The 27,092-nt window shown below is 36.6% G+C and overlaps 2 protein-coding genes across 2 annotated transcripts in view; one reads left to right on the top strand and one right to left on the bottom strand.

Moving 5' to 3' along the window:
- Nucleotides 1–4,615, top strand: part of ARL15 (ADP ribosylation factor like GTPase 15) — a 291,798-nt gene extending 287,183 nt beyond the window's left edge. The window contains exon 8 of the mRNA XM_063421567.1: nucleotides 4,439–4,615. Coding sequence (XP_063277637.1) covers nucleotides 4,439–4,471 — 33 coding nt within the window. The 3' untranslated portion in view covers nucleotides 4,472–4,615. The remainder of the gene's footprint in view (nucleotides 1–4,438) is intronic.
- Nucleotides 1–27,092, bottom strand: part of NDUFS4 (NADH:ubiquinone oxidoreductase subunit S4) — a 46,995-nt gene that overhangs the window by 13,507 nt on the left and 6,396 nt on the right. The window contains exon 2 of the mRNA XM_063421568.1: nucleotides 13,220–13,298. Within this exon, the coding sequence (XP_063277638.1) occupies nucleotides 13,220–13,298 (79 nt within the window). The remainder of the gene's footprint in view (nucleotides 1–13,219; nucleotides 13,299–27,092) is intronic.

Here is a 27,092-nt window from a genome sequence, read left to right as displayed (position 1 = left end):
TATTCTATAGTTGCTTACACAGGAAGAGATACTATAAATAAAATGGCCTAATGCATTCCACACACCACTGAACTAGCAAACAGGAGTAACAACTGGAATATGACTTCACAGTAATGAGTAGAAAACATTCCTCCTCACCAGCCTTCTTTCATGTCTTTAGAACACTTCCTTCGAAGTCTGAAATACATCCCCAAATTTCATAGTCACATCTCCTCCAAAAGTCTTAGAAATTTGGTATTTATGAAAGTGACTACTGGCAAGTTATGGAAATAACTGCTGTGCTGTGCTTTTGTTAGTTTAAACTACAAGACTAAAACGAAAAACAAAAATCTATGATTTTGCACTTCTCAGTACCCTAACAAGTATCAAAACAGAGATACATTTTTCTTGACACACTTGCAAACATATCAACCATTTAGCCTGCATTCTGATGGACAAGTAAACATTTTACAAACTTAAAAATGAAACAGTTGAAACACCTAAGTCCCACTTTCAACACAGATAGATTATTTCTTGTTCAGTATCATTTTTCTGCCAAGAAACACTTGCAAGAAACAAAAAGATATTATTTATTAATACTGTATTTTTTTCCTGTAACAGTATGTCTTAGCTGTGTAGACGTCATCTGGGTAAATATAAAGATGTTAAAAAGAAAGGAAATCAAATACCTGTGTTTACACTTTGATTTCTCCACATTAAGAAAATCATCATTAAACAGAGGAAAGCTGGGGCAGTCAGGGACAGAGTGTATTTTGTAAAAACAGATTGATGTTGCTACTAGTACTCGTAAGAGACTTCAGTGTAGACGCAATGTTCTTCAAACTGACGAAATGACGAACAGCATGATTATCTTGAACAAGATGGAAAGAAGTCTGAATCATAGAAGATATTGCAAATTACTTTCTCTTCTAACCCAACAATATTTAGAAAAAGTATACTTTCAAGAACTCATCCAAAGCATATGTAAGCAAATGTTTTGCTTGCACACACAGACAAGTGGTTAGGTCTTTTTGTGAGGCCTTTTAAAAAACAGTTTTCTACAGTGCACATATCTCAAGCCCTCTACTAGAAATTCACAATGCTCAGATAAAAAAAATGCAAGAAAATCAATTAATGAGGAATAAGACTACAGCCACAGTTTTAGATGACAGACTTTCATATCAAAGAAGAGGTAGTCTCAGTTTACCTCCATTTAGAAAATGAAAGAGGGTAACAAAACAACAGAAACAATCTGATTTATCTTAGAACAATTTACATTATGGCAACACTTCCCTGCTATACTACCATAAGCAACTGCTCAGACACTATTTCTCAATGGAAAACAAGAGAACAGGCAGGAAGGAGGTTTGAAAAAAAAAAGCAGACAGAAGTTCTAGCAGAGAGAGACTACCTAGGATAAAGAATTTTGTACCTATTCCCCCAGTTAGTTCAATTTTGTATATACTATCAAATAAATAGCATATTGTAGTTTAAACAGCATATTGTAGTTTACTTGTAGTTCAGTGATGGGATGTTTTTCAAACATAATTTATTCAGCTTGCAGTTGTGATTATTTATAATACAATCCTAGCATAAGTCACAATAAAGCAGATTGTCTTGCAAAGCTAAACACAGTATTTCAATAATATCATGGTGAATTATTCATCACCAATGATTTATAGTCTACAAAATGCAATTTTGATCATGGACACCAAGAGCCTTAACCAACAGTTCAGGATGAGGTCTTCATATCTGAAGTGAAAGCCAAAATTCAGGCTGTTTTCGTGCACTGGAAGTTATTTCTGCATTTTTTGTGTGTTTCTGATGCCATTTTAATAAAGTACTTACTTTTAATATTCACTAAAAATTATGTGTATCTGCAAAATAAACCATAAGCATATGACTTATATGGGGTTTTTAAGATTATCATTTTTCAGGAATCAGAAATTAAAAATTATGATCTAATTTATGCCCATCTGCAAAACCTTACAAAGCTTCCTTTAAAGTACCAATTAAGAAAATTTACAAACAAGGCCCCAGCAGGGTTCCCAAATTCAGGTACCATTCATTTCATAATCTTCAGCTTTTGGAAAGGGTTTCAACTGATGTTAAATATGAGGCTTTTTCTCAAAGCTCCCTTATCCACTGAAGCTGCAAAAGACCCAACCAAGGGATCAAAACATTCAGAGCCTGCAGGGAACTAGGAAACTACTTTCACACAGGTAGCTGAATTGCTGCTGCGAGGCAGAACACCTTGGTCAATTCCTAATCTAATCTGGACAGCAAATATTCGAAGGTGTGAGCTGTTGAGTACCTATTTGGATGTATAGCAACATCTTAGGAACTGATAACTCTGGTAAGATTTTCTATTATGAAATCATAATTGTCACCACAGTGTATGAAACAATTACTGTGAATTCAGTTTTAACTAACAATGTTCCAGGGCTGGAAGCGAGAGGAAAGAATACTAAAATTTAAATCCCATTATAATGCATTTTCTAGTGTTCTTTTCCTTTCACCTCACAACTACCAATTAATTAATTCCCTATTGATTGGTAGCTATGAAGTTTTAAGGTTTAAAATTTAGCAAACTATTTGTTCTGTGTATTAAAAAAAGGTACTCATCAAAGTGAGGGTGAAAAAAAGGTGAAAAATAGTGTTTTAAAGTTTAGCTTGACAGTTCTGTCACACTGCTGTATGGTCTGCTACTAAGAACAATACCAAGAAATTCAACCAATGCCTGCCTTCATTGTGATGCATGTTCTCTATTCTTCACATCTCCTTTATAGAGAAAATCATTTCTGTAACAGATCTTTGGCCATACAGTTACAAGTGCTGTGAGACACAGGAGAGAAAACCAGAAGCAAATCCCCAATCAAGAAATGCAAATTTAGAGCAAAATCCTTCTTAGTGCGTGCTTTTCAGAAGAAGAAAAGTTGCACTTCAGAAACTACAAGGAAATCAGACCTGTTAAAAGCTGCTCTTTACCCTGATACAGGATGTAATGCTTCTACGTAATATGCATGCACTTTAGAAGTTGAAAGAAAGTGCTAAATAGTGTACATAATTTCCATACACAGCAGGTAGTGAAGCAAGAAAAGAACTGACACAGTTACCCTCATTAAAGAGATGCACAATAGAGAACTGTTATGCAGTGTTAGCATATTGAAGGTCTATGCATCAGGGATGTTGCTGCTATTAACAGCTTAAATGTTCACTGTATTTTCTTAATTAGTGCATATAGCTTTTAAACCTTAACTGTGTTTTAGAAGGTTCTTTTCTAACAGTAGCACAGTCAGTACTTCCTGGTGGGGATGGAAAGGGCTGATGGGGCTTCAACTGTTTCCATGTTATCAACAAAATACACCTCAATACCACTGGACAAAATGCGTTTCTTTATATTTATCTATATAGCTAGTTAAAACTGATGGTTTCAAAATTCTCTCTTGAAAAAAGCTGAATCATAACTAGAACATACTAGTATTACTTCACAACTGGTTTTAACTTGTTATCTTTAGAAGCCCATTCCTGTAATTAGTGCTTTGGCCTTTACTTACAGGACAGAAATCATGTCTTATACTGTATAATAAAATAGAGAGAAATCTGTCATCAAATAAATTCGACTTGATACACGACATGTTTCCTTTCAGTTTTCTATTGCTGTGGGGGGGGGAAATCAAAGGACAGTACAATGTACAATTGTGTTTATTAAGTGGTGATAAAAAAGTAAGAATTTGTATTGGAACCAGACATTACAGAGAAGATATTCAATTTCTGACTCAATAGATGCAGAATAAGTTGACTCAAGAATGCTTCCAAACAGAGTCAACGCAGCAACAAAAATATGGTCCTAAGAAAAAATATACCCAGAAGAATAAAAAATAAAATACTAGTACAGGCTACAATATTTATCTTAAAACAGCTTCTGCCTGGTTAATATGATTCTCAGAAATAATAAACTTCAAATACATGATTTATACAGATGATGTTGACCTACATAGGAAAACAGTTACTTATTTTTATACATGAATGTATGTACACATCTAGAAAATGAACTGATAATTAATACCAGCAAGTTCTGCAGAATTTTTAATCCTAATTACTAACCAGTCATAATTCTTCAAAAAATATCTGCAACATAATTAAAACATCCTTAAAAAAATACCGTCTTTGGTATGTCTTACCAGTACTTTCTACAAATTCCTTACAGCTCAGCTTCTTCTCACTTGTTAATCAAGCTTTCAGGGTAGTGGGTAATAGGGTAAAAGTTATTTTCCCATCACTAAAGACCCTCTTTTGCTCTAAACTTGTGAGTAGAACTGAGTATGCCATAAAAGATACATAAGAGGATAAGCAACTTCCCGACAGTGCATGCTTCTCAACACAAGAACTAAATGGCATACTCTGGATATGAGCATCAGATGCTCTCTCTCATGGTCCATGTCTCCACTTGATACAGGTTAACCTTGCCAGTTTGAGAAAAGAGACATGAAAGTACTTCAAAGATACCTCACAAACATGCCATCAAGAATTAGAAAAGCATCTGATTCCATGTTGATGATCTGAGAAGTCAGAAACCACCCAAGCTCTCTTGCAGCATGATCAAGATATTCAAGGATTCCCAAGAAATTACCAGCCTTTCCAGACAAGGTAAGCTTTCCTTTCCTGACTTGATAAAATGATTCAGCTAGAACTTCATGACTAGAAACAGCTTTCATATCTGCACAAGGAGTTTTCTTAGTATTTGTGGTTTTCTAGACTTTCTTAGGCTAGGATTTGCAATTTAAGTCTACAACTTAGTAAAGCAGAAAGATGCACTTGAATGCACAAATGAGTACTGTACAGGGAATTTATTCACTATTCCTTACAAGACAAAAAGAATTCATGCCATCTACACAAATATTTCATAACATGGGATACTAACTTGGGTGTTTTAGAAAAGGTTCAGATAATGGAACTGTTTTCATGAGAACATGGAAATATCATCCTTTTAAAAACAACTCCAAAAAATGAAGTTACTTACTCCTGTTGATTACTTGGTTGTATCAATTACTTACTTTTATTTGTTCTAGCAGATTAGAAACATGGTTTGCATACTTAGACTTCCAAATTCAAGTATTTGTATGTTGAATAACCCTTTGGAATCCAAACTAAACACAGCACGACATCCCTTAAATTTGTTCTGAGCAGCCATCACAGCAAGTATTTTGAAGGCATTATTAACAGAAAATTAAATACTATGTAATGAAAAAAAAAAAAAACAAACCAAAAACCAAACCAATCCTACATACTTTTCAAAAGACATACTTTGATCAAGTGGTCTAGATGGAAGCTGTCAAGTTTTTGCACAATAATGCTGTATGAAGGAAGGCCAGACAAAACAGACACTCAAAAGGGTTGTGTAACCTCAATCACAGACACTCCTCCTTCCAACAGCCAGCAGAGAGAGCACTACTATGTACCAGAAGAATAGACCCTCAGACCAAAGAAATCGAAATCCTTTACCTCAGCCTAAACCCAAAATAAACCTACATAGGCATGAAAGGGAAAATGCCCTTATGGATACAATGATCTATCACTTAATACAGGGTCCTGAGCTACCTGCAAAATGCAGTTTTCTAAAATAAACACCAGAAGTACTTTCAACTGAACTTTAGTAATATAGCAATATTTATTGCTCTTAGAAGACAGATAAGGGTGACAGCAATTTCTTTACTTGGACTGTCAGAGCTGTAGAAAGCTTCTTTATCAAAGGGAGTAACTTGTTGCCTATAGACATTCTTACAGAACTTTTGCCTACAGAAATTTTTTATCAGCCAGCTGGGCTTTCTAAACCACTGCAAGCTTCATCAAACTACAGCTGCTTAAAAAACAAGTTGTAGCAAATACCACAGACTGAATTCAGCTAAGATATTCCAAATGAGGAGGGATTTAATTGCCAAACAGCAAAATATAGTAATATGCAGTACTGAAAAGTATGTACGTAAGTGATACTAGATACATCTGAGCTTGTAGTGTAATTAAGTCCAAATGCAACTACCAACCATAACTATAAAGAAGATTATGTTAAATTATTTCAATTAGAAACAAACAAAAAAATTAATGCTTAGAAATAAATATATCCCTGGCAGACCAGAATGGAGTACATGAAGTAAGAAAGGTTACCACCATCTCCAGAGCCATTAAAACCTCCAAATATTACATTTCACTTAATCTGCTTTTTTAAGTTAAACAAGTTTTCCTCCACCAAGCAGTGTTTCTCAGTCTTTACTGTGGGCGAGGGAGGGGGACAGAGTGGAGGGACGGGAAATGAGGGAGTGTGGGCAGGGTAAAACAGAGAAATAGAAAAATAACTTTTTAATAGATTATGTTTTGCAGCAAGAATGCAGTTTCACACATAAACTATTAGTGACTGCAGAGTAAAGGCCTTTAATCATTTAACCCTATGCAAGTCCACTCTTAGATTAGACAGTTTTATTATAGTAGATGTGCATGTGTTTTTACTTCCTAATGGTCCTCTTTGAATATTTTACTTTTACTGAAATAATGAAAACAATTTTTAAATAATTCTAGAACGTAGTTTCATACCTTAATCAGCCTCTATCATCATTCAAACATCAGAGCAGGTAAACACAGAACTGCAGATGACCAAAGGCAAACAAATACTTTTAAAAATCTTGACTCTTAAGTACAACACAGTTCAAATAAGCTGATCACCTGCTTCCTTGATATAACTGCGATCAAAGAAAGTACTTCTCCAAATCACACGCTTCATATGCAAAGCTCCTTTGCGCAAAACTAGAAACTGTTTCTCAAAACATTTGCCAAGTAAAGGATGGAAAAACAAATATTAGCCTAATTTTACATAACAACTTTATTACTTTTTATTCATTTTTCACTATACTGAAGCAGAATATAAGCTTCTGATCTGATTCAGAGAGAAAAAATAAATAGAAGGAAGACAAGCCAGAAGAGGAAAATTTGAGGCTAGGGGGAGAGAATCAGTAACTCTAAATCCCCACAGAAATTACCATCCTGGTCCCATGTATGCTTTGAATATGACAAGTCCTTATCAGAAGTATACATAAAAAGTACAGAAAAACTTCTAAGTTAGATTTCTCATCTACAGATGAACACTGTCCTGAATTGAATCCTCTGTGGTAGCAACTTGAATAAATACTGCAGCTAGAGTGGATTAAATGAAAGATTATTGCAAATTATTTTATCCCATTAAGATAATATAGGAACAGCTTCAACTCACCCTTAAGGAATTAACACACAATGGGTTAACAGCATTTTGAAAACCAAAACACAGAACATCCACTATATCCTTATTATTTAACACAGTGGTAATGCTTGGAGAATTCTTGGCTGAAATAGTAGTTTCAATAAAAGAAAATCTAGTAAGCCTGTACTTAATAAATGCATACTTTGCCAAGTGTTTCTCTTCACTGAGTTGCAAAAAAAGCTCTCACCCAGTCTTCAATGCAATGTTGTACTGTCTCACACATGATTTTATGACACATTACTGCTTTGGTTTTCAGAGTAAAGTGGATTATATACTCTCAGTTCTTGGAAAAGCAATGATTACACTTTATAATGCATGTTAAAGACTGATTTGCTATGTCCTTTGTTTCACGGCACTGTAGACTATCATATTGAGTTTTGAAGAAGTTTCATCATTCCAGACTATTTTTCACTTGTTTGTATATTTTACTTTGAGCTGCAGTATTATCACTGTTTATTATAGTAAAGTCTACAGTTCTTTAATCAAACAAAGATTACACAATTTCACTAATTTTTAATCCTAGCCAAAATTGGGATTTGGATGATGAACAAACTATGACTCAATCCTGAAAACACTGTGTGATGTTTGCTAATAACACAGTTTTCTAGAAAAAATGGACTGGAGTATTTCCACAACTTTTTGTCAAAAAGGTTCATATTCTGAGAATCCTATTAATACACTGTTACTTCTAGATTATCTAGTAGTAAAGATTTAAAACAAACACTAAATGATACCTATACACAGCCAAAAGGAAGCTGCTAAGATTCTTGACACAGATTTCACAATAGTAATAAGAATCACAGAAATCACTGCAAAGGCTCATAAGATAATTGAATCCAATTGTTAACTCAGCACAGCCAAGCCCATCACTAAACTATGTCCTTAAGTGCCACATCTACACATCTTTTATACATCTCCAGGAATGTGACTCAACATCCTGAGGCAGCCTCTTCCAATGCTTTACACCCTTTCCTATGAAGAAATTTTTCCTAATATCCAACCCATTTCCTCTACTCCTATCAATTGCTGCTTGGGAGAGGAGACCAATCCCACCTGGCTACATCCTCCCTTCAAGCAGTTGTAGAGAATAATGATGTGTGCCCTGAGCTTCCTTTTCTCCAAGCTAAATACTACCCAGCTCCCTCAGCTGCTGCTCACAGACCCTTCCCCACTGCCCTGCCCTTCTCTGGACTCACTGCAGCCCCTCAGGGTCTGTCCTGCACTGAGGGCCCAGCCCTGCACACAGCACTCGAGCTGTGGCCTCACCAGTGCCAGCACAGGGGACAATCCCTGCCCTGGCCCTGCTGGCCACACCACTGCTGAGCCAGGCCAGGATGCCCTTGGCCTTCTTGGCCCCCTGGGCACTGCTGCCTCATGTTCAGCTGCTGGCACAGCACCCCCAGGTCCTTTCCAGCCCCTCTGCCCCAGCCTGTGGCCCTGCCTGTTGTGACCCAAGAGTAGGACTTAGGTCTTGTTGAACTTCACACCACTGACCTCAGCCCACCAATCAGCCTGACTAGGTGCCTCTACAGGGCCTTCCTACCTTCCCGAGATGAACGCTCCTGGTGGCATCTACAAACTGACTGAGGGTGCACTCAATCCCCTTGACCAGGTCATCAATACAGATATGAAAAAGGACTGCTCTAAACTGAGCCCTGGGCAACACCACTTATGATCTGTATCAACTGGCTTTAAATTCATCCACCATCACTTGCTCGATGTGGCCTTTCTGCATTTAACTCTTGGCCATCCAACCTTCTCCCGAGTGAAAAGTACATCCATCTAGGCCATCAGAAGGTATGTTTTTCAGAAGGAAGATGTGGGAAAGGATTTATTAAAATTCAGGTAGACTACATCTTTCCTTCATCCACACTGACATCACTGGCCTAGGCTGCTGCAGTATATATATTTTCAGCCTATCTTGAGTGTCCTTTCAAAAGTACGAACTACTCACCCTCAAATACAGGTTCAGATTTTCTGTGCCCAGCTTGGTTTATACACCTTATTTTTAGTGAGTTATATAGATAGAGATTGTCTACAGTCTGACAGAAAATGGTCCCTTACTGAGGTTCAGTACTAAGACCATTACTTAGAAGAGGTTAACTAGCAGTATAGACAAAACAACTTCAAGATATGCAATGAAATGTTAATAGCATCATTCTGTTTAGCCTTTCATCCCTGTAATAGTCTGCCCCTAGACATTCTCATCATGCTGAAAAAACTATTTTAGTATCATTTAAACTACGCTGTATAGCACAGGCCTGGAAGACTTAACCCTTTGCAGCAACTCATTTCATCTCGGCCTGATACAGAATAAAAACATCTGTGAGGTGACTACAACTGCCCAGTGACCAAGATGTATAACTGCTCTTGCAGTAATTTTGAATTGAGCTACAGAACATATATTATTAGCTGAATATTCTGCTTTAGCAACGCAACGGATAATTTCTGACAGTAGTTCTAATTTTACAACATTCTTGAAAGATCACCATTTAACTAATAAAAAAGTCCTTTTATTGACAAATACTTGTGGGAACCTTTCAGCTGCAAACAGCAATCTCCACCTAAGTGCCTAACTCCATGCTAAACATCCACAATGCACCCTTACCAGCACTGACTGGGAAGCCTGCTTAAAGCACACAAGCTAAACTGGAGACTTTTAGCTACACACAGTATTGATGCACCCTATTCACAACAACAGAAACAAATCAGAGGAAACAGAACACCTCAAATCCCCATTTCAGCAAAACCACCTCAACTTTTTAAAATGACGATAATGTGATGTATGTTAGACCATACACAGAAACAGTAAAATAATCTGGAACATTACCTAGGTGAGATTTGCTGCTAACAGCCTTTGCCCTCTATAGCCCAAATTTCCTAATGCCAGCAGGGTCTTGAGAGACTGCTATTTCACAGAGTCCAGACTCTTGGAATATGACCTAACTGGTGGCCAGAGAATCAAAATGTGATGCAAGAACTGTATTTTTGTTGAGTTTTGTTCATTTTGTATGTTATCTTCTTCAGGTCTTACTGTTCATTAAAAGTTATTTTATTCAGTATTCACTGAAAACAGCTAATAACTGAGACAAAGATGTAATTTCTTGGATATGTTCTACACAAGCGAAGTATTTAACTCCTTTTACATTAAAGAGACACACTTTTTTCCCCAGTGTGACAAATGAATGTGGTTTAAATTACTGGGCTCTTACTATTTCATTAGAACTCATTTTTCTGTTGTATTCAACAGAATAGAGTCTAGGCTGCAGTAAGAAGTGAACAATTACTGCCTAATTATTCAATGTCAGGATGCTCATACCTCTTCTATTTAATTTGTATTTCCCAACACAAGGAATATTTTAGCACTGCTAGAACCAAATCATTCTGCTGAACAAGTTCTAGCATATGTGTGTACACACAGGAATACAAGGTCTACAAGAGCACTGAAAATACAGATTATTTCCACTACAATATGCAGTTAAAAGTTTTCAACAGCCTCAGCATTACTCTACCAGCCTTGTAAATATCAAGTCACAGAAAAATTCAGTTTCAAAGTAAGTTACAAGATGACTGTAGCAAACAAGGAGAACCATATCCCTTCCTCCAGTTGTTCTTGCTCCTTCTGAAATGCAAGTAAAAGCACCTATATCATAATGTTCGGCTCAAAAAAACCTTAAAAATATGACAAAGATGACAAATCCATTAAAATATGATTTAATGACTTCTAACAATCTGTAGCAGAAAAGGTCTTTATCAATTAAATCTTATGCATCTATTTCCATAAAACATTTTAACTACAACTTGCAAGGAAATAATGGTTTTATGCTTTGTAACATTAATTAACAGAAAACTCCTGTAATATGCTGAATTAGTCTCAACTGGTTGTAATTAATCATACTTAAAATCAGGAAATATATTGCAGCAACCTAAAAAGGGTAAGATAGTGCTCTGTTTTATCATGAGATTTAACAGGTGTCTACAGAACTTCTCCTAATGCTGAAAGAGTTGAAAACCACATCAAACCCTCTCTCATAAAACTAGCAATTTTCCTTGCTAGTGGGACATAATTTTTGCCCATTAAAAGGAAACGGATTTACAACATTATGGAAATTATTCCCCAAAATTTAATGACATCTACAAATGGAGCTTCTAATTTTCTGTCATTTTGTTTCATGTCCTATAATAACCTAAAAAAGAAAAAAAAAATTTTTGCTTTTAGAATGTGGACCTACGTACGCAACATTGTAAGAAAACACTATTCGGTCTGACATTTAACCCAATACTTCAAGAAATAAAGATAATCATTTAAATACATTATATGTATAAAAATACTTAATGGCTGTTAATACAAGAACTCAAAAAGCCTCAGTAAATATCCCCTCCATGGACAGTGTATTTACAGTAACACCAAGGGAACTGAATAGCTGTATTTCAAATCAGTTTCGCTTTAACTCAACTGGAAGTATAAACTCTCCTAACTAGACAGCATAATGTACGACAGTAACTTTGGATAATGTATATTTAAATTGAATATGGAAGATGGAAGAGTATTTTTTTTTGTGGGTGTCTTCACATTTAGTCTTTTCAGACATATGCGTCCATCACCCAAGGCCACAATACAGAAATGTGATACTTTGTAACAGGCATTATAAAAGCTGTATTTAAATATATATATGTATATGTATATTTTAACAATAAAGAACAGTGCATTTAGAATTCATTTAGCAAAATGTAGGTCTATGGACTTGTTCAATCTTTATTTACACAGTGACACATGAACTCTGTACAAATTTCCTGATCCCAAGTTATGCAACTGGAATAGCAAGATAATCGTATCTGCTAGAATAAAGTACTATTTTTTTCCTTAAATTTTAAATCTAATGTTATACTATTAATTCAGAAAATCAAATTGTTTATTTCAGAAATTGTTAAATTCAGAAATTAAATAATTAAACTGTTGAATTCAGAGAGACGTTTATGAAGTAACTGATTATTTTTTTCATTCATATGTAGATTATCATTGTTACATCTATACACAATGCATGAGAGAAAAAAGCCCTAAAGAGTTGTTAAAGTAAGAGTGGGTCTTTTCCAACAGCCTGTTAAACTTCAGTTGCCTCAACTTGCACATATCATTACAAACGTACAATTTATAAATATAAATTCCAATTTCTTAGGTAGTTAGTATAGCTTCAGGAATCCAAAAAAGATACATACAATGTGAACTGCCTGGTACATATGATAGGAACATTGTTTTCCTGGAGATTCAAAAGTGATATGAAAACCAATGAAAGGCATGCTTCTGCTGTGATGCCTTCCCCCCCAGAAGTCTTACAAAAATGATACTATTGAATAATGTAAACATAAGTGTCAGGTTGCATCTAGAGTAACAGACCACACATTATGGAAGAAGTTACAAGAAAAGATTGCCAAATTTCTGATCTGCTGCTGATTAGCAGAAGAATGTTATGCATTTGTTTCCAGTTGTAATCTAACCTTCATGCATATTCAAAAGCTAGAGTGTATGTGCATAGAAACAAATAATCTTTCACGATACTTCTTTACATAGTATCTTCAGTAGTGTGGGTACCAATGAAGAAAATTTCAGGAAGCTGGCAAATTCCGTATAATTTCACCACACAGAAAATACACGTAAATCTCAAAAAGAACAAACTTGTTATTAATTACAGCTCACACTGGTCTTTGACTAAAACATAACAATAATAAATCAGGGAACTCATAATTTTACATTGTTTAACACTTTGAATGCCACATTCGTTCACATACTCATGTTTTACTGATGTTCCACTTAGAAGAGTGTATAAAGGACTGTTGCTTTGTAGTTCACATTTATGTGGCTTTCCTAGAAGAAGGCAGAATACCATACTGAATGCCTATTGTGCAGAAATAACCCTGAAGGCTGTATCATAGTATTCAGTAGAAAACCCTTACCAATTTTTCATCAACTGTGATGAGTTGCGTGTCTCGAGTTTGGTCCTGTGCCAGCCGCCATGTGGAAGTGCTCAGTGACCTGCAGTGCAAGACTTGAAGTTAAAAAATGATTCATGCAATGAGAAAATAGAGGCAGACAAATCTTACATAAACAAGTTACTTTAACAATATCCGTCTTGTAAAAAAAATTGAAGAGGGAGAGATGAGGGCACAAAAATCCTTTTTCTCCCCAATTAGTTCTGTCTGCTGAGTTTTTGGCAGACTCCCACTTAGCAGTTCACAACAGGCTGCACTTTATGTCAGCCTACAGGCTCTCTGTCACAGAGAGACTGCCAGTGGCAAGGACTGTACTGCTCTATATGAATGTACAGTAGCTGGTTTGTCACGAACAGACAGAAAATACAAGGCTGCTGCAAGCATTCTGGAATTCTGATCCTTAAACTGATGGCATCAGACGAAAAAAAACCCTTAATCTATTTGTAATGGTAAGGCTCCAATTCTGCACTTCAGTAACAGGACATTAAGAAATTCAAAAAAACCCAAATCAAATGAAAAAATGACTGAACAAACTCTAAGCTGATACTGCAAACACAGTTTTCTGGTTGTGAGTGGGCAAAACTCACAACTATTTTGCTTCATTTCTATATAATTTTGGCTCAGCTCATTTATTTCCAAGAAATACAATTTATTTTCTTGCCTAATTGCTAGATTTGTAAGATACATATGGAAACAGAGAACCCAATTCTACATCACTGAATTAACAAGTTAAATTTGCCCTTAGCTTACCTTGTGTCACTAATGACAGAATTAGACGCTTTGAGTACAAATCATCTTTTGGCAAAATAATGCACCAGCAGGTGAAACTAGCCAAGAAACCTAATTCTCTGACCTCATGATAGAATACCAGGTTGGAAGAGAACCTCAAAGACCATCTGTTCCAACCTTTCTTGGCAAAAGTATGGTCTAGACAAGACAGCCCACCTCCCTGTCCAGCTGAATCTTTGAACTGTTCAACACTGAGGAACCCACCACTTCCCTGGGGAGATTGTTCCAATTGCTGACTGCCTTAACTACATTGTAAGAAACCTTCCTTGTGTCTAACCAAAATCTCCACAGGTGTAAACCTGTAAAATTCTTCTCACTGTAAAAAAGGAGTGTCTACCTTCTGTGTAACCACCTTTTAAAATATTGGACCACGGTGATAAGGTCTCCTCTAAGTCTTCTTTTCTCAAGACTAAACCAACTGAGTTCTTTCGGCCTTTCCTCACATGCCAGGCTTCCTTGTCCTTTGATGATCTTTGTGGCCTTTCTTTGGACCCCCTCCAGTCTGCCCATGTAGTATGGCATGTATGGCCTGAGAAGTGCTGAGAACAGTGGGATTGTAACTCCTTCACCTCTGCTGGTTATGCTTCTGGAAATGCAACCCAGCAGTCTGTTCCCTTTACTCAGAAGCAACTGTCCACTCAGACTGAGACTGTTTTTCTCCAAGACCCCCAGGTCTTTTCCCCAGAGCTAGTCCCCAGTCAGGTAAATCCCAGACTATACTGCAGTTCCGGATTGATTTCCCAGGTTGAACAACAGCAACTTGCTCTTGTTGAACTTCATAAGGATCTTGTTAGCACACTCTTCCAGCCTGGCTACGTCTTCTAGCAGGGTGAATTTCCTTTCCAAAGTGTCCACCTCCCCACTCAGTTTGGTATCATCACCAAACTTTAATCAGGGTTTGTCAGGATCCCACCATAGATCACTTATGAAGAAATCAAACAATACTGGGCCCAAAGCTGATTCCTGGGGACCCCATTTGTGACAGGTTGCAATTGTGAAAAGGATGGAGGCACCACTACCCTCTGAGTGAGGCTCTGCCTGTCAGCCAGTTCCCCCTCCACTGCATGGACCACTTCATTAGACTGTAACACACCAGCTTTTCTGGAAGGAGGCTTTAACAAATAATATCAAAACCCTTGGAGAAATCCAGGTAGGCCATAGTGTGCTCCATATTTAATTTTATTAAAAAGAATAATTTTATTCCTATTTTAAAGAAATGAGGAACAAAAATGCAGGAATTCAGTTTTCTCCACAAGAACCTTCTGAAACTAAGTAACTGGAACAAGATTCAGTTCAGAAATATTTAATATAAATCTATACTTTCAACACAGATTACGTTCAACTAAAGTATCTTCCCTCTGCCATTAAGAACTTCAAAACATCTCCAAAGCATAAAGTTTACAGAATCACCTAACTCTGTGGAATGGACAGATACATCAATTCCTATTTAAAGTGACAAAAATCTGTCAGGAAAGTTACTTGGTTTCAAAACTTAGAAGTTTTCAAGTGCAAGGAAGCACAATAACTCCATTAAATTCAAGGTAACTACTTTGTTAGCTCAAAGTCTCTGTACCAGACAGAGTGCTTCTGGTCAACATAGCTGCTGCAGTTGTTTAATTTGTACATGTAAAATAATACATCATAAAAATAGAATAGAGAGATACTGCAGTACTAGGAGAACAGGCTATTACTTGGTCCTTAGTCAATTACACACCAAGAAAGAAGTTATCCTAAGAGCCTCCTGAACATTACACTTGTGTTCCAGTCCTAAGTAGCCAAAGCCATGAAATATCCACCCTTACATAAGGAAAAAAACATTGTAAAAAGAAAATTAGTTTTTGCCCCACTACATCAGCTTTAGTATCAAAGTAATATTCTGCAGGCATTCTGGAACTTCATGTGATGCAGTGTTCACGACATTACTTAATATATGTCCAACAAAGGATATTGGATTATGCGATTTACTTCTTTCATTCTCTAAAGAAGACTCACCTATACTATGAATCGATAAGTTCTCTGAAGCCTGCTCAGTGGAGAGGTCTGATTCAGGTATGCAAGGGCTGTTAAAAAGGCTGATCAGGATGATACTTATTTTTGTAATATAAATTCAGTAATGAACAAAATTTAGCATAATTTAGTTTGAATATGATTGAGAATGGGTTGTTTTGTATTAAACTGAAAAAGCATTAATCAGCTTTGAAAAGTACAAATGCCATGCCCTTGAAAATTATTTCTACTCAGCATTACATCATTTGACATTGTTTTTATTCATGCCATGATAAAGAGCAGGGCAAAAACTCCACCAGATTAAAGGTGGACAGAATCTCTGAGATGCCTATACATTTTACACAGAGGGAGCTGGGTTTTTTTGTATGAGAGGACTCTGTCAACTGAGACAACTTTCAAGGCATCATACCTTATAGCTCTCTGTGGTATTTTTGCTATTCTTTAAAAGCGGATGGACAGCTTACTAACCTACATGAATTTCTCTGTCATTTTTCACACATTTCTCTTGACTACATAGTTCTAGAAAACACACAACCGTTACTGGAATTTGCAACCTTGTACACTTCTTAAATGAACTGCCTTCTGTCCACCCCTGGACTACAATGAGTTGGAAAGAATAAACTTTCTCTAAGAACTTCCTAACTGAAGAGTGGTTAAAAACTGGGTTTTGGACTAAATTAGGATATTGAATCTCAAGTCAGTGGAGGAGACACCTCCATGTGAAAATACATAAAACACCAGTTGAGCTTTAAAGATGACAGGCTGATGATATTTCCATTTGTTCCATCTCTCATAGGAAAGTAATCTGAAGTTTGGAAAAACCAGCAACTCTTAAATGTCATGTGAACTGAAAAACTGCTATTTGAAAGTTAATAGGAAGTGTAGCTTGATTCCCAGAATGCCTGTTTAACTTCCAACAAGATTCACTGCAAGCTTGTAGACTAAACCAGGAACTGCACCTCTCTAACACAACCTCTCTTCTCAAATGCCTACAATGGTAAGTATCATTTCATCACTCAAGCTTCGTCTTAGAAATTGTATAAACTTTATAATATCTATTCTACCTTCAAGTTAAATGAATTTGCAATCTAAATCACTTAAGTGAATATTTGATTGAAGTCTTTTATTTCATCCTCAACAGTACAGTAATTCCCACAAAATTCCCCATCAATACTTGCCCAAATCCACCTTGACTTTTGGGTAGCTTTTCTGATGGATAATCTTGCAGAAGCATACAACATACATTTTACAGTTCCATTCTCACAAGATCCTACTGCTTTTTTCTATTACTAACCTCTGGAAAGCTGATCTGCTTTCTTTCTTTCTGAATGCAATATGGGTACCCCATGTTGCTTCTTGACTGCTTATCCTTTTTTTTTCCCCATTGAAATATCTTGGGATGAGGCTTTAAGAGCAGGAAGTTCTATGTCCACCTGTTCCAAGTCTAATTAACTCTGATTTAGAATTATTATACGTTGAATACTTACGAGTCATCACAAATAGACTGTTAAAATAATTTAGAATTTCAGAAACTGTACAGAAAGTTTTACACATAGCTAGCAACAATAATAAACCCTGCTATCTTCTAAGCTCATTAATGACCAATTCAAAACATGTACCAAATGAACTTCCTTCATGGTTACTATCTAATAAACAAAGTGTGACAAGGCTCCAAGTTGGCCACAGCTCTGTGGTGAATCTGCCCAAATGTTTTCCTTATAGTGAGCTTGTTAGTGATGAACAGGTGTTTAAATGTAAAAGCCTAGTTTTACTGTAAAAGCCTACCTTTAAAAACAAAAACTCTTCAAAATTAGTAGAACAAAAATTAAGGTTTACTAAAAGAAGTCACCTCTATCCTTTCAGATTTTCCTTATACTCTCCCACAGTATAGCAGCTCTTATACCTTCTGAGTCTACCATTTAAACATCAGTTAATTTATATTCGCAAAAGGATGTTCTCCCTACCCCATGCCATTGTGTTGGGAATCTCAATTCCTTAATCATGATCTATATGATCTTAGACCATTACCGACACTACTTACTGTAAGTTAAGATTTTTCTACAGTTTATGATGATTTCATTGTATCAATTTCTATAGTTCATTTAACTGTAATATTGTATACCAATATTTTGTCTTTACTACCAATCTGATCACTTCAGCATAGACTTTGTTATATAAATGCTACAAAACAATACACTTTAATGATATTTCTGGGTCTCAGTGTTGGGAATTTTAAAAAGATAAAAGTAACTTTTTCTTCCACTGCGCATAGTTCTTTGGAGAGGCATTACAGAACTGAACATTGCATCTAGAAATAATTATGGCTTCCATTTGTTATTTTAGAGTCTCACAATAAATCTAGGTATGTAAGATGTCTTTTACACTGTATAGAGAAGATAGGAATAGATATTTGGCAAAGACTAAAGTACACGGTATTATTAAATACTTGTAACTCAGCTCAGTAATATCAGCTCAGTAACACAGAATGAATTCATGAGGACTACCAGAAAAAATACATGTTTGCAGAATTCAAAACTTTCTATAGGTACAATGTGTCCTGAAAAACAAATGCTGTAATCATCTAACCACGCCTTTCATGAAAAATGTGTATTCCCCTCCCACCATCATCTGCATTACAGCAAAGTCACAAATGGTTTTCACATCCCTGCGACAAATGAAAAAGCCCGACAAGAAGCCACTGAAGTTCTTCAGTCTACTGAAAAACTACAATATTGATAACAGTACCAGTTCTCTCAACCAGCTCTCAACCTTTTCCCATTGTGGGATAAGGACACAGCAGTCCCTTGTTGCAGGGAAGATTCTTCGGTCATCATTTCCCTTTTTAAGTTGAAGGCCCCAGCTCTGCTGAAGCCATTAACTTCCATTGAACAGGAGAAACCAAACAGCAAAAAAATGGCCAGTGGATGTCTTTTGTGATATTTGAATTAAGGCATCTGACTTGAACGTATTACTTGGTAGTTCTGGGTATCTCTATACAATTGCTAAAACTCAAAACTTTTACCACTGTAAGTATCTGCTAAATAACCCATGCTTCACCCCTACATCTTCAGAAGCTGCCATATTTACATGGCATGAATTTGCCTTCCATGGAGAGCAGTGCTCTGATTGGAATGTTACTTAACATCCGGATGTGAAAACTTGTATTTACCTCACACAATTCAGTAGCTGGGACTTAAACCATTGCACAAAAACTTCTTCTTAACCTCTTTATGCAACACATCTGACTGTTTGATCTATTAGCACCCCCTTTTGGTCAGCTGTTGGAGATATGGTTAAAAAAACCCAGGTATCACAAAACAGGTAATTCCATCATAATGTATAAGTGAAACAAAGTCCTGAAGAAAGCCCCATGTCCCATGAAAATTGGAGAGAGTCATCAAGAAGTAAATCTAAAGGATGTTTTAAGTATTCTGACACTGAAAACCAGGGCACCAGTGGATGTGAATTTACATATATGCAGAAGCCATGATGAACCATTCAATATGCTGAACACTGTCCATTCTTAGAAAACCAACCCTTTTAATATTACTGCATTTAATATTATTGCATTTTTAATAATATAAGCTTCAAAATGTACAGCCACCATAAAAACACTAAATTCTACACAAAAAGAACGAAAAGAAAGACTACGAGCTAACAACTTCCACAGCATCCAGCCTAGTCATACACTGTGATTAAACAGACTAAATACGAATCAGTATGAAGTTCTGGCACATAAAACACAGGCAACAATGATACAGTGTCAAATACAATACAGATCACAGTATTCAGCCCAATATAATATATTTTTATTTAGCCCCAACATAATGCATTTTTATAAAGACAGTTTGCAAAGTTAAACTTGTGAGAGATGAATTTAAACACAGTGGGATAATGTTTCCTTGGTATTAAACTCACTACTGTAGTTGAAGTGATAATGACTTAACACAGTCAATGGTATTTTTGTTTTACTCGCTTTCACTTACTAGTCTTACTACTTTCCAACAGAAGCAGAATATGTAATATAGTGCCAAACACTGCCTTTGGTGACATGTAGCTCTATTTTGTAGTATGACAAGAGTAACTTTTGTGTTTGGAGGAAAACTAAGTTCCTCATTAATACATAATATTTTCATACTCTGACGAAGTTGGCTGATCATACCTTTTCCTCTGCCTACAAAATGATGTTAAACAGTGGAAATTATGTTTTTAAATAGATTAAAGCAGTATTAATTATCTAAACTACTGAAATTTCTGTAGTAAGTTGCTGAAATTATCAAAATTGAAATATAAATATGCAGACACTACTTCTACTTGTTAATAAATTCAGATGCAATAATTTTTTTTCCGGTTTTGTGTTTGGAAAACAGAGCAAGAACTGACGATGCTTTTCTGTCAGGCAGAACTTATGAAAAGACGCAATGGTTATATAAATGTACTAAATTAACATGGAAATAAGCATTTGACTTGTGGTTTGGAACTTAAAGTATGCATATTTGAAGCTAATTGTTAAGTTAACCTGCCTTTACAAACATTAAACTACCAGCCTGTCAGTCTCATTTCAGTGCCTAGTTTTCAAGAAAACTATTCTGAGAATTACTGAGAAGCAGCTGAAGGACAACGCAGCCATCAGTCACAGCCAGCACAGCTTCATGAGGGAACAGTCCTGCTTGTCAATTTCCTTTTATGACAAGGTCACACACCTATTTGCTCAAGGGAAGCCAGTTGATGTGATCTTTCTGGATTTCAGCAAAGCTTTCAATACTGCCTCTCACTGTATCCTTCTGGACAAACACGTCATGGGATGGGTGACAACTGGCTCATGGATTGGCCACAAAGGGTTTCAGTGAATGGGGTGACATCAGACTGGGGACCTGTCACTAGGGGGGTTCCCAGTGAACTTCATCTTAGGCCCTGAGACCTTCAACATCTTCATTAACAACTTGCATGCAGGACTGGAAGGGATACTAAGCAAGTTTGACAATGATACTAAATTGGGAGGAGCTGTTGAAGGCAGAGAAGCTGCACAGAGAGATCTTGACAATTTAGAACGATTGACTATAACGAACCAGATTAAATTTAACATGGTTAAGTCCTGGATTCTGCACCTGGGATAGGCAGCCCTGGATCTGCACACACAGACTGGGCAATGAGAGGCTGCAGAGCAGGGCCATGGAAAGGGCCCTGGGCTCCTGGCCCATGGCAAGTTGAACAGGAGCCAGCAGTGCCCTGGCAGCCAGGAGGGCCAAGCGTGTCCTGGGGACAGCAGGGACAGCATGGCCAGGCGGGCAAGGGAGGGGATTGTCCCCTCTGCTCTGAGCTGGGGCGGCCTCACCGCCAGGTTTGGGCACCCCCATATAAGAAGGTCATAAAGCTATTAGAGAATGCCCACAGGGGGGCCATGGAGGTGTTAAAGGGTCTTGAGGGGAAGCCACATGAGAAGCAGCTTGGTCTGTTCAGCCTGGGGAATAGAGACCACATTGCAGTCTGCAACTTTCTTGTGAAGGGACGTGGAAGGCAGGCACTGATCTCGTATCTGTGGTGACAGTACTTGAGCGAACAACACGAAGCTGTGTCAGGAGAGGTTTAGGTTGGATGTTATGAAAAGATTCTTCACCCAGAGGGTGGTTGGGCACTGGAACAGGCTCCACACAGAACTGGTCACAGAACCAAGCCTTACAGAACTTGAGACGTGTTTGGACAATAGACTCAGGCACCTGGTATGACCCCTCCTGTGCAGGGCTAGAAGCTGGACTCAGTGACTCTTGCGGATCTCTTCCAACCCAGAATATTCTATTACTCTTCTAAATTAAATTTAAATTTTATTATTCTTCTTAGTTAAATTTTCAAGTAGCAAATACTTCACTAAGAAAATAATCAAATTTTAACTTCAACTAATCAAACTTCTATTATTCCACAGGTGAGAAAATGCTGTTGACCTACTATATTCAAATAAGTATCAGAGAAACCACTGCACAATAGTCCTTCCATAACTACCACAGGACCAGAGTGCTATCTCCATCCCTGCAACCCAGTGAATTCCTCAGGACACAAGTCAGTTCAGCAAAGACATGAGTTGCCTACCATCAGTTTTCTTCATTTAATCAGCTTTCTTGCAGTCAAGACATAATAAAGAAGGTTAGCTCTGACCTAGTACGAAGCCTGCACTTTCCCTGACTTAAACAGGGCCCATTTGAGGAGCCAGCTAAATGAGGTGACATGACTGGGTGCACAACAAAGACCAGTCCTTCAGAAGGCTCCACATTAGGCAGACAGTACGTCCAGGCTACCTCAACCTACTCCTGCAGAGCTGTACAGGTGTCTTTTAAGCTTCTGAGTATAAGCGTATGAACAATGCAAACAGCCTGAGCTGAGGAAAAATTCAGCCAAAAATCCACAGAGCTAGCCTGGAGGTTCAAGTCAGCACACTGGCAAGCAACAGCTGCACATCCTGAAATAGTTCTCTGCAAGCCCCAGGCTGGTATCAAAACATTGCCTTAAGTTTTTGGATGCAAATCGAGTCATCATTTGCAGCTAAACTTCAAAAAAAGTCATGTCAGTGCTCCTTGACCCTCACATGCACATGACTCAAAGCACAGCAGTGGTCTCTGGCAGATTAGAGGAAACAGATTAGAAACACTTTTGAGTGAGGGGCTTAACATGTTAAGAATAAATTTACTCAAAATTATTTAAATATTTTTGTTGTAGAAATCAAAGAACTCATTATGAAAGGAAACTTGGTATACTACATATACAAAAATGTAATATATAATTTGTAAGATGTCCAACTGCTACCAGGTCACAGGAGCTCTGAATTACTGCCACCTGCACAGCTGCTAATAGACCATTTCATTACACACTCCTCTCCAAACTGGAACACCTAATCTTAGGAATTAACCTCAGTTCACAATCTGAAAGCAGCAGGCTGCCAAGAACCAAAAGCCTCTTACAGGCAAGTTAGTTGGAAGACAAATAATACTAGAAATGTTGCACAGCCCATAACAACTATCAACTGAATTTACATTCTCTAGTTAGAAAGCCTAGTAAAGTTAAAAAAGAAGAGAGAAAAGCTGTAAAGAGTGTAAAGATAAAATACCCAGGTGACACATTTGCTTTGTTTGTGCTTTCTAAATGTCAAATTCCCCACACATCCACATTCAGGCATTCATACAACTTGACAAAACTAAAAACTGTGCTCTCTTTATAGAAGGAACAACAAAAGTCAAAGGGTTTCATTTCAAAACTGTGAGGAATGAAACTAATGTTCCACAACCCACCTCTGTCTTATTTTGTGCATTTTGAAAAAGAGCCTTTGAATCATGTAACATTAAACAGAAAAAAGAGTAAAGATTCCTCTGTGTTTGCAAACTGATTCATGGCATAGCATGGTCCTGTATTCCATCCCTATCCTCTCCTATTAATTTAGCCCTGCAATCTGACTGTTTAATTTGCTGGCTTAATTTATTCTTATTCTAATAATCTAAGGGCTGTGAAACATGGCATACATATATATATATATATATATGTATGTGTGTATATATATTTATATATAAAAAGAAATATATAGGAAAGACAATTTCTTTCTTATTTAATGCTCTCAAACACTTGAACTGCAAAGTATAACACAAAAAGAATCCTTTAAAATGTTACTGGAAAATTACATCTTGATTTATAATGGTCCATGAAAGTCAAATAAGTTAGCTGGCTAGTAAGCTTTAGCTGTTGGAAAGCTATGACAAACCATATTTGAAGAGCTATATATTAATGTCTGTAGTACAAGCCACTTAGAGAAAGCCAAATGCTTTACAAATGGAACATGACATACAGGTTTCTTTACAAAACTGTATGCTCTTAAGCTATTGTTTTAGATGAGAATTGGATAATCTAGGTATTATTATTTTGTATGATTTAATTTCACACTTGCTTTGTGAACTTCACCTTGTCTCAGCTACCTTTCCCTTCAATTTCCTTTCTGACACTAAGCTTTTGTCCTCAATTCCCCTTTGAACTGTTGCCACTCCTCAGTTATCATGTACCTTAGCTACTCTCCATGTCACACACCTTAATCACACCACTTGATCTGTCTGCCCACATGGTTCTTATAAACCTCTGAGGAGAACAACCTCCATGACACTTTAATAAATTTTTGACTACTGAGTTACATGCAGAGAAGATACACCAATGCTGCCATCTTACATGAAAGAATATAGTCTGAGTTTTCAAGTGCTATAATACTGACAGTCTGAAGACAAACTCTCATGGACCCATGCATCAGGACACTAAGAGTGCTAGCAGGTCTTAATGGCCATGACCAGCCTCACACAGGACCTGCATGAACATCCCCTTCCTGTGGTCCTGGAGTTCCATTTAAAAGCTCAGCTCTGGGTCTTCAGCCTTTACTTGAAGTGGCATATTAGGTGTACCATCTCCAGCCCTGGTTCTGGCTTTTGCCCTGGTCAGCAAGGTCACTGTCCCTGCTGGGGTCACCCTTACTTTCCAGCTTGCCGTACTCTCTGGAGAAGACAGTCCTTGATGGTCCCTGACACTTTGTTTGTCATTAATTAGTATCAAATACAATACTGTTTTTTTCCAGTGTATGCGATTTATCTGCACTTGGTTTTCAGCCTTATATTGCAACCAAACCAAAGGACTTAACTTTTATGTAGTCTCTCTATAATGACTGATTTTAAATCTTGTTTTCAAAAGATACTAACCACACAAGCTTTTAGTTGTGGGTACTAGAGTGATTTAATACCTTCTACAATACACACCTGTCTTGAGATGAAGACAAATGCTTGGCTGCAATGTAAACAGCCTATGTAAGTGTCTCCCACAGGAGATTTTAAAAAAATTACCACACCAAAACTTTAACTCCTATTCTGCACACAAGTGAAAGCAACAATTACATGGTGCTAGCTAGGAAAAAAAACCCTTCCTTTCTTATACTGCATCAGGATCTGCAATCTTGGAACAACAATTCTTTAAACTGATGAAGGACAAATTATTGTGTGCTACAAGAAAAATATAATGAAACTACCAAGCTACATAAATGAAGTCTATATTCAAAGAAAGCTTGGGTGCCCTGTTTCTCCTGGGGTCCCTGTTTGTTTTAATTTTATTTCCATCTATCATTATTTATTAATGTAAACACACCTCAGAAGCATTTTAGAGAACTCACCTTTGAGAATAAAAATAACCTCATCAGCTATTCTATTTCTGTGTTCGTTTGTACTCTTCCTTGTACACCGATCCTCTCCTCCTCCACAAGTATTATTCTTTCTTACTTTTCATATTCACACTATCTAATCAGCTGTTGGCTCTCTTTGAAAGCAGCCTGGAAGTATTGATATTACTCAACACTTTTCTAAAGCCTTAAGGCAACACTGGTGTTTTAAATGCAAACCTTATTCTTGAATACCAGTTCAGACACCATGCAGATTATTTGTCTCTTTCTCTGGTAGGCACAAACACTGGCATATGACAAAACATCACTCTTGCAGAATTTTCTCTCCAATAACTTATGCAGCAGATGCAAATACTCCTTGAATGTGTGACAGAATAGTCAAAGCTATTGCATGAAGAACTTCCTGCCTTTTTCCTTCATTTAAAATACAGTAGAAAGATGATGATAGAAGGTAACTTCTGAACATGCAACAGCCAAAAAAATCTTAACTTAAAACTAAGAAAACTATAAAAAAAGATTAAAAACTCAACATCCATTATCTATAAAAAAATTTTAGTCTGGACTTCAATATAAATGGCATCACTAACACTTAGCAGATTACTTAACGTTTAGCAGAAGATTACTTCAATAGATTGATCACAAATGACAGCGTCAGAGGTGTTCTCATATAAAATATACATTCATAAAATGTCTAAAAATATTTATATCAAATACATAAAGTCTGACTTTAAAAAAATGAATAGGACTTGTTTACGAACTCTTTCATGTTAAGACCCCAGAAATAAGCAGCTGCAAGAACTGTTTGCCCACACACATTCTGGAGCTGCCTACAGTCTGTCTTGTTGAGAAAAAAGTTACTTTACTTCTTCAACATCAGTTAAAGATCAAGGGAAGATTCAGACAGAAACTAGTGCAACTAGAAAGAGCTAAGTAAATAACACCTAAATATACTATTACACTGCCAGGAGAGAACAACTGCTCTTTGAAACTCAGACAGAAATAATGCCATTAATTTCTTAGGAAATATGAAAACACACATTATAAAGATGGTAATATAGACTGTTCAGCTTACCTCCTCCTAGTTTAGAGATTTCTGTTATTTAGAAACAAAAAAGGATAAGATCTTAAGACAATTTGGAGGTATATTTTTAACACACTCAGAATCAAATGCTTATAAAATAATTTCTTAAACTTAGTAAAATCTGCTGTATTATAATGAGAATGAAAACCTGCACATGGGTAAAACATACAAAACATTTAGCTACTCAGGATCATAAAATTTAATGAAATTATTTTATTATTATAAAATAAGAGGTTTTAAACTTGGGTTTTTTTAAAACTATTTGTGAGCAGGTTCATGCTTCCCTGACAATTATAAAAACTTCTCAGCATTTCAGTGTCTTGTAACAGTCTATTTCATTTAAGGCAGGCAATAACAAAATCAATTGAGTCAAAATGCTCAAAGGAAATGCTAAGGAAAAATCAAGCTAATTTTTAAAATCCAAATAGCAGTACTTTCCCACTATGAGTTAAATCTGTTGAACATGATATATTAAACCTACATCAATAAAGCAAATTTTATTATTTTGCTAACACAGATTTGAAACGCTGTCCATTGACAGCTGGCATAATTATTCCCCTTTCCCATGTATCCATTTGGCATTCCATAATCATACTACTGACTAATTTATTTGACAAAAAATGTGGTTCAACTTAGCGCAACGAGTTCTACAAATACATTTCTCAAACCTTGAGATATAAAATATTCAGTATTAGGATATATCAACATTTAAGTCTTTTCCATAAGAATGTTTGGGGGATTGTCTTGAAAACAAAGGGTAATTTTTCAAATGCAGC

This window comes from Prinia subflava, chromosome Z (assembly GCF_021018805.1).
Source record: "Prinia subflava isolate CZ2003 ecotype Zambia chromosome Z, Cam_Psub_1.2, whole genome shotgun sequence".
NCBI lineage: Eukaryota > Metazoa > Chordata > Aves > Passeriformes > Cisticolidae > Prinia > Prinia subflava.
Note: the sequence above shows the minus strand (reverse complement) of the source record. Positions and strands in the feature narration are given on the sequence as shown.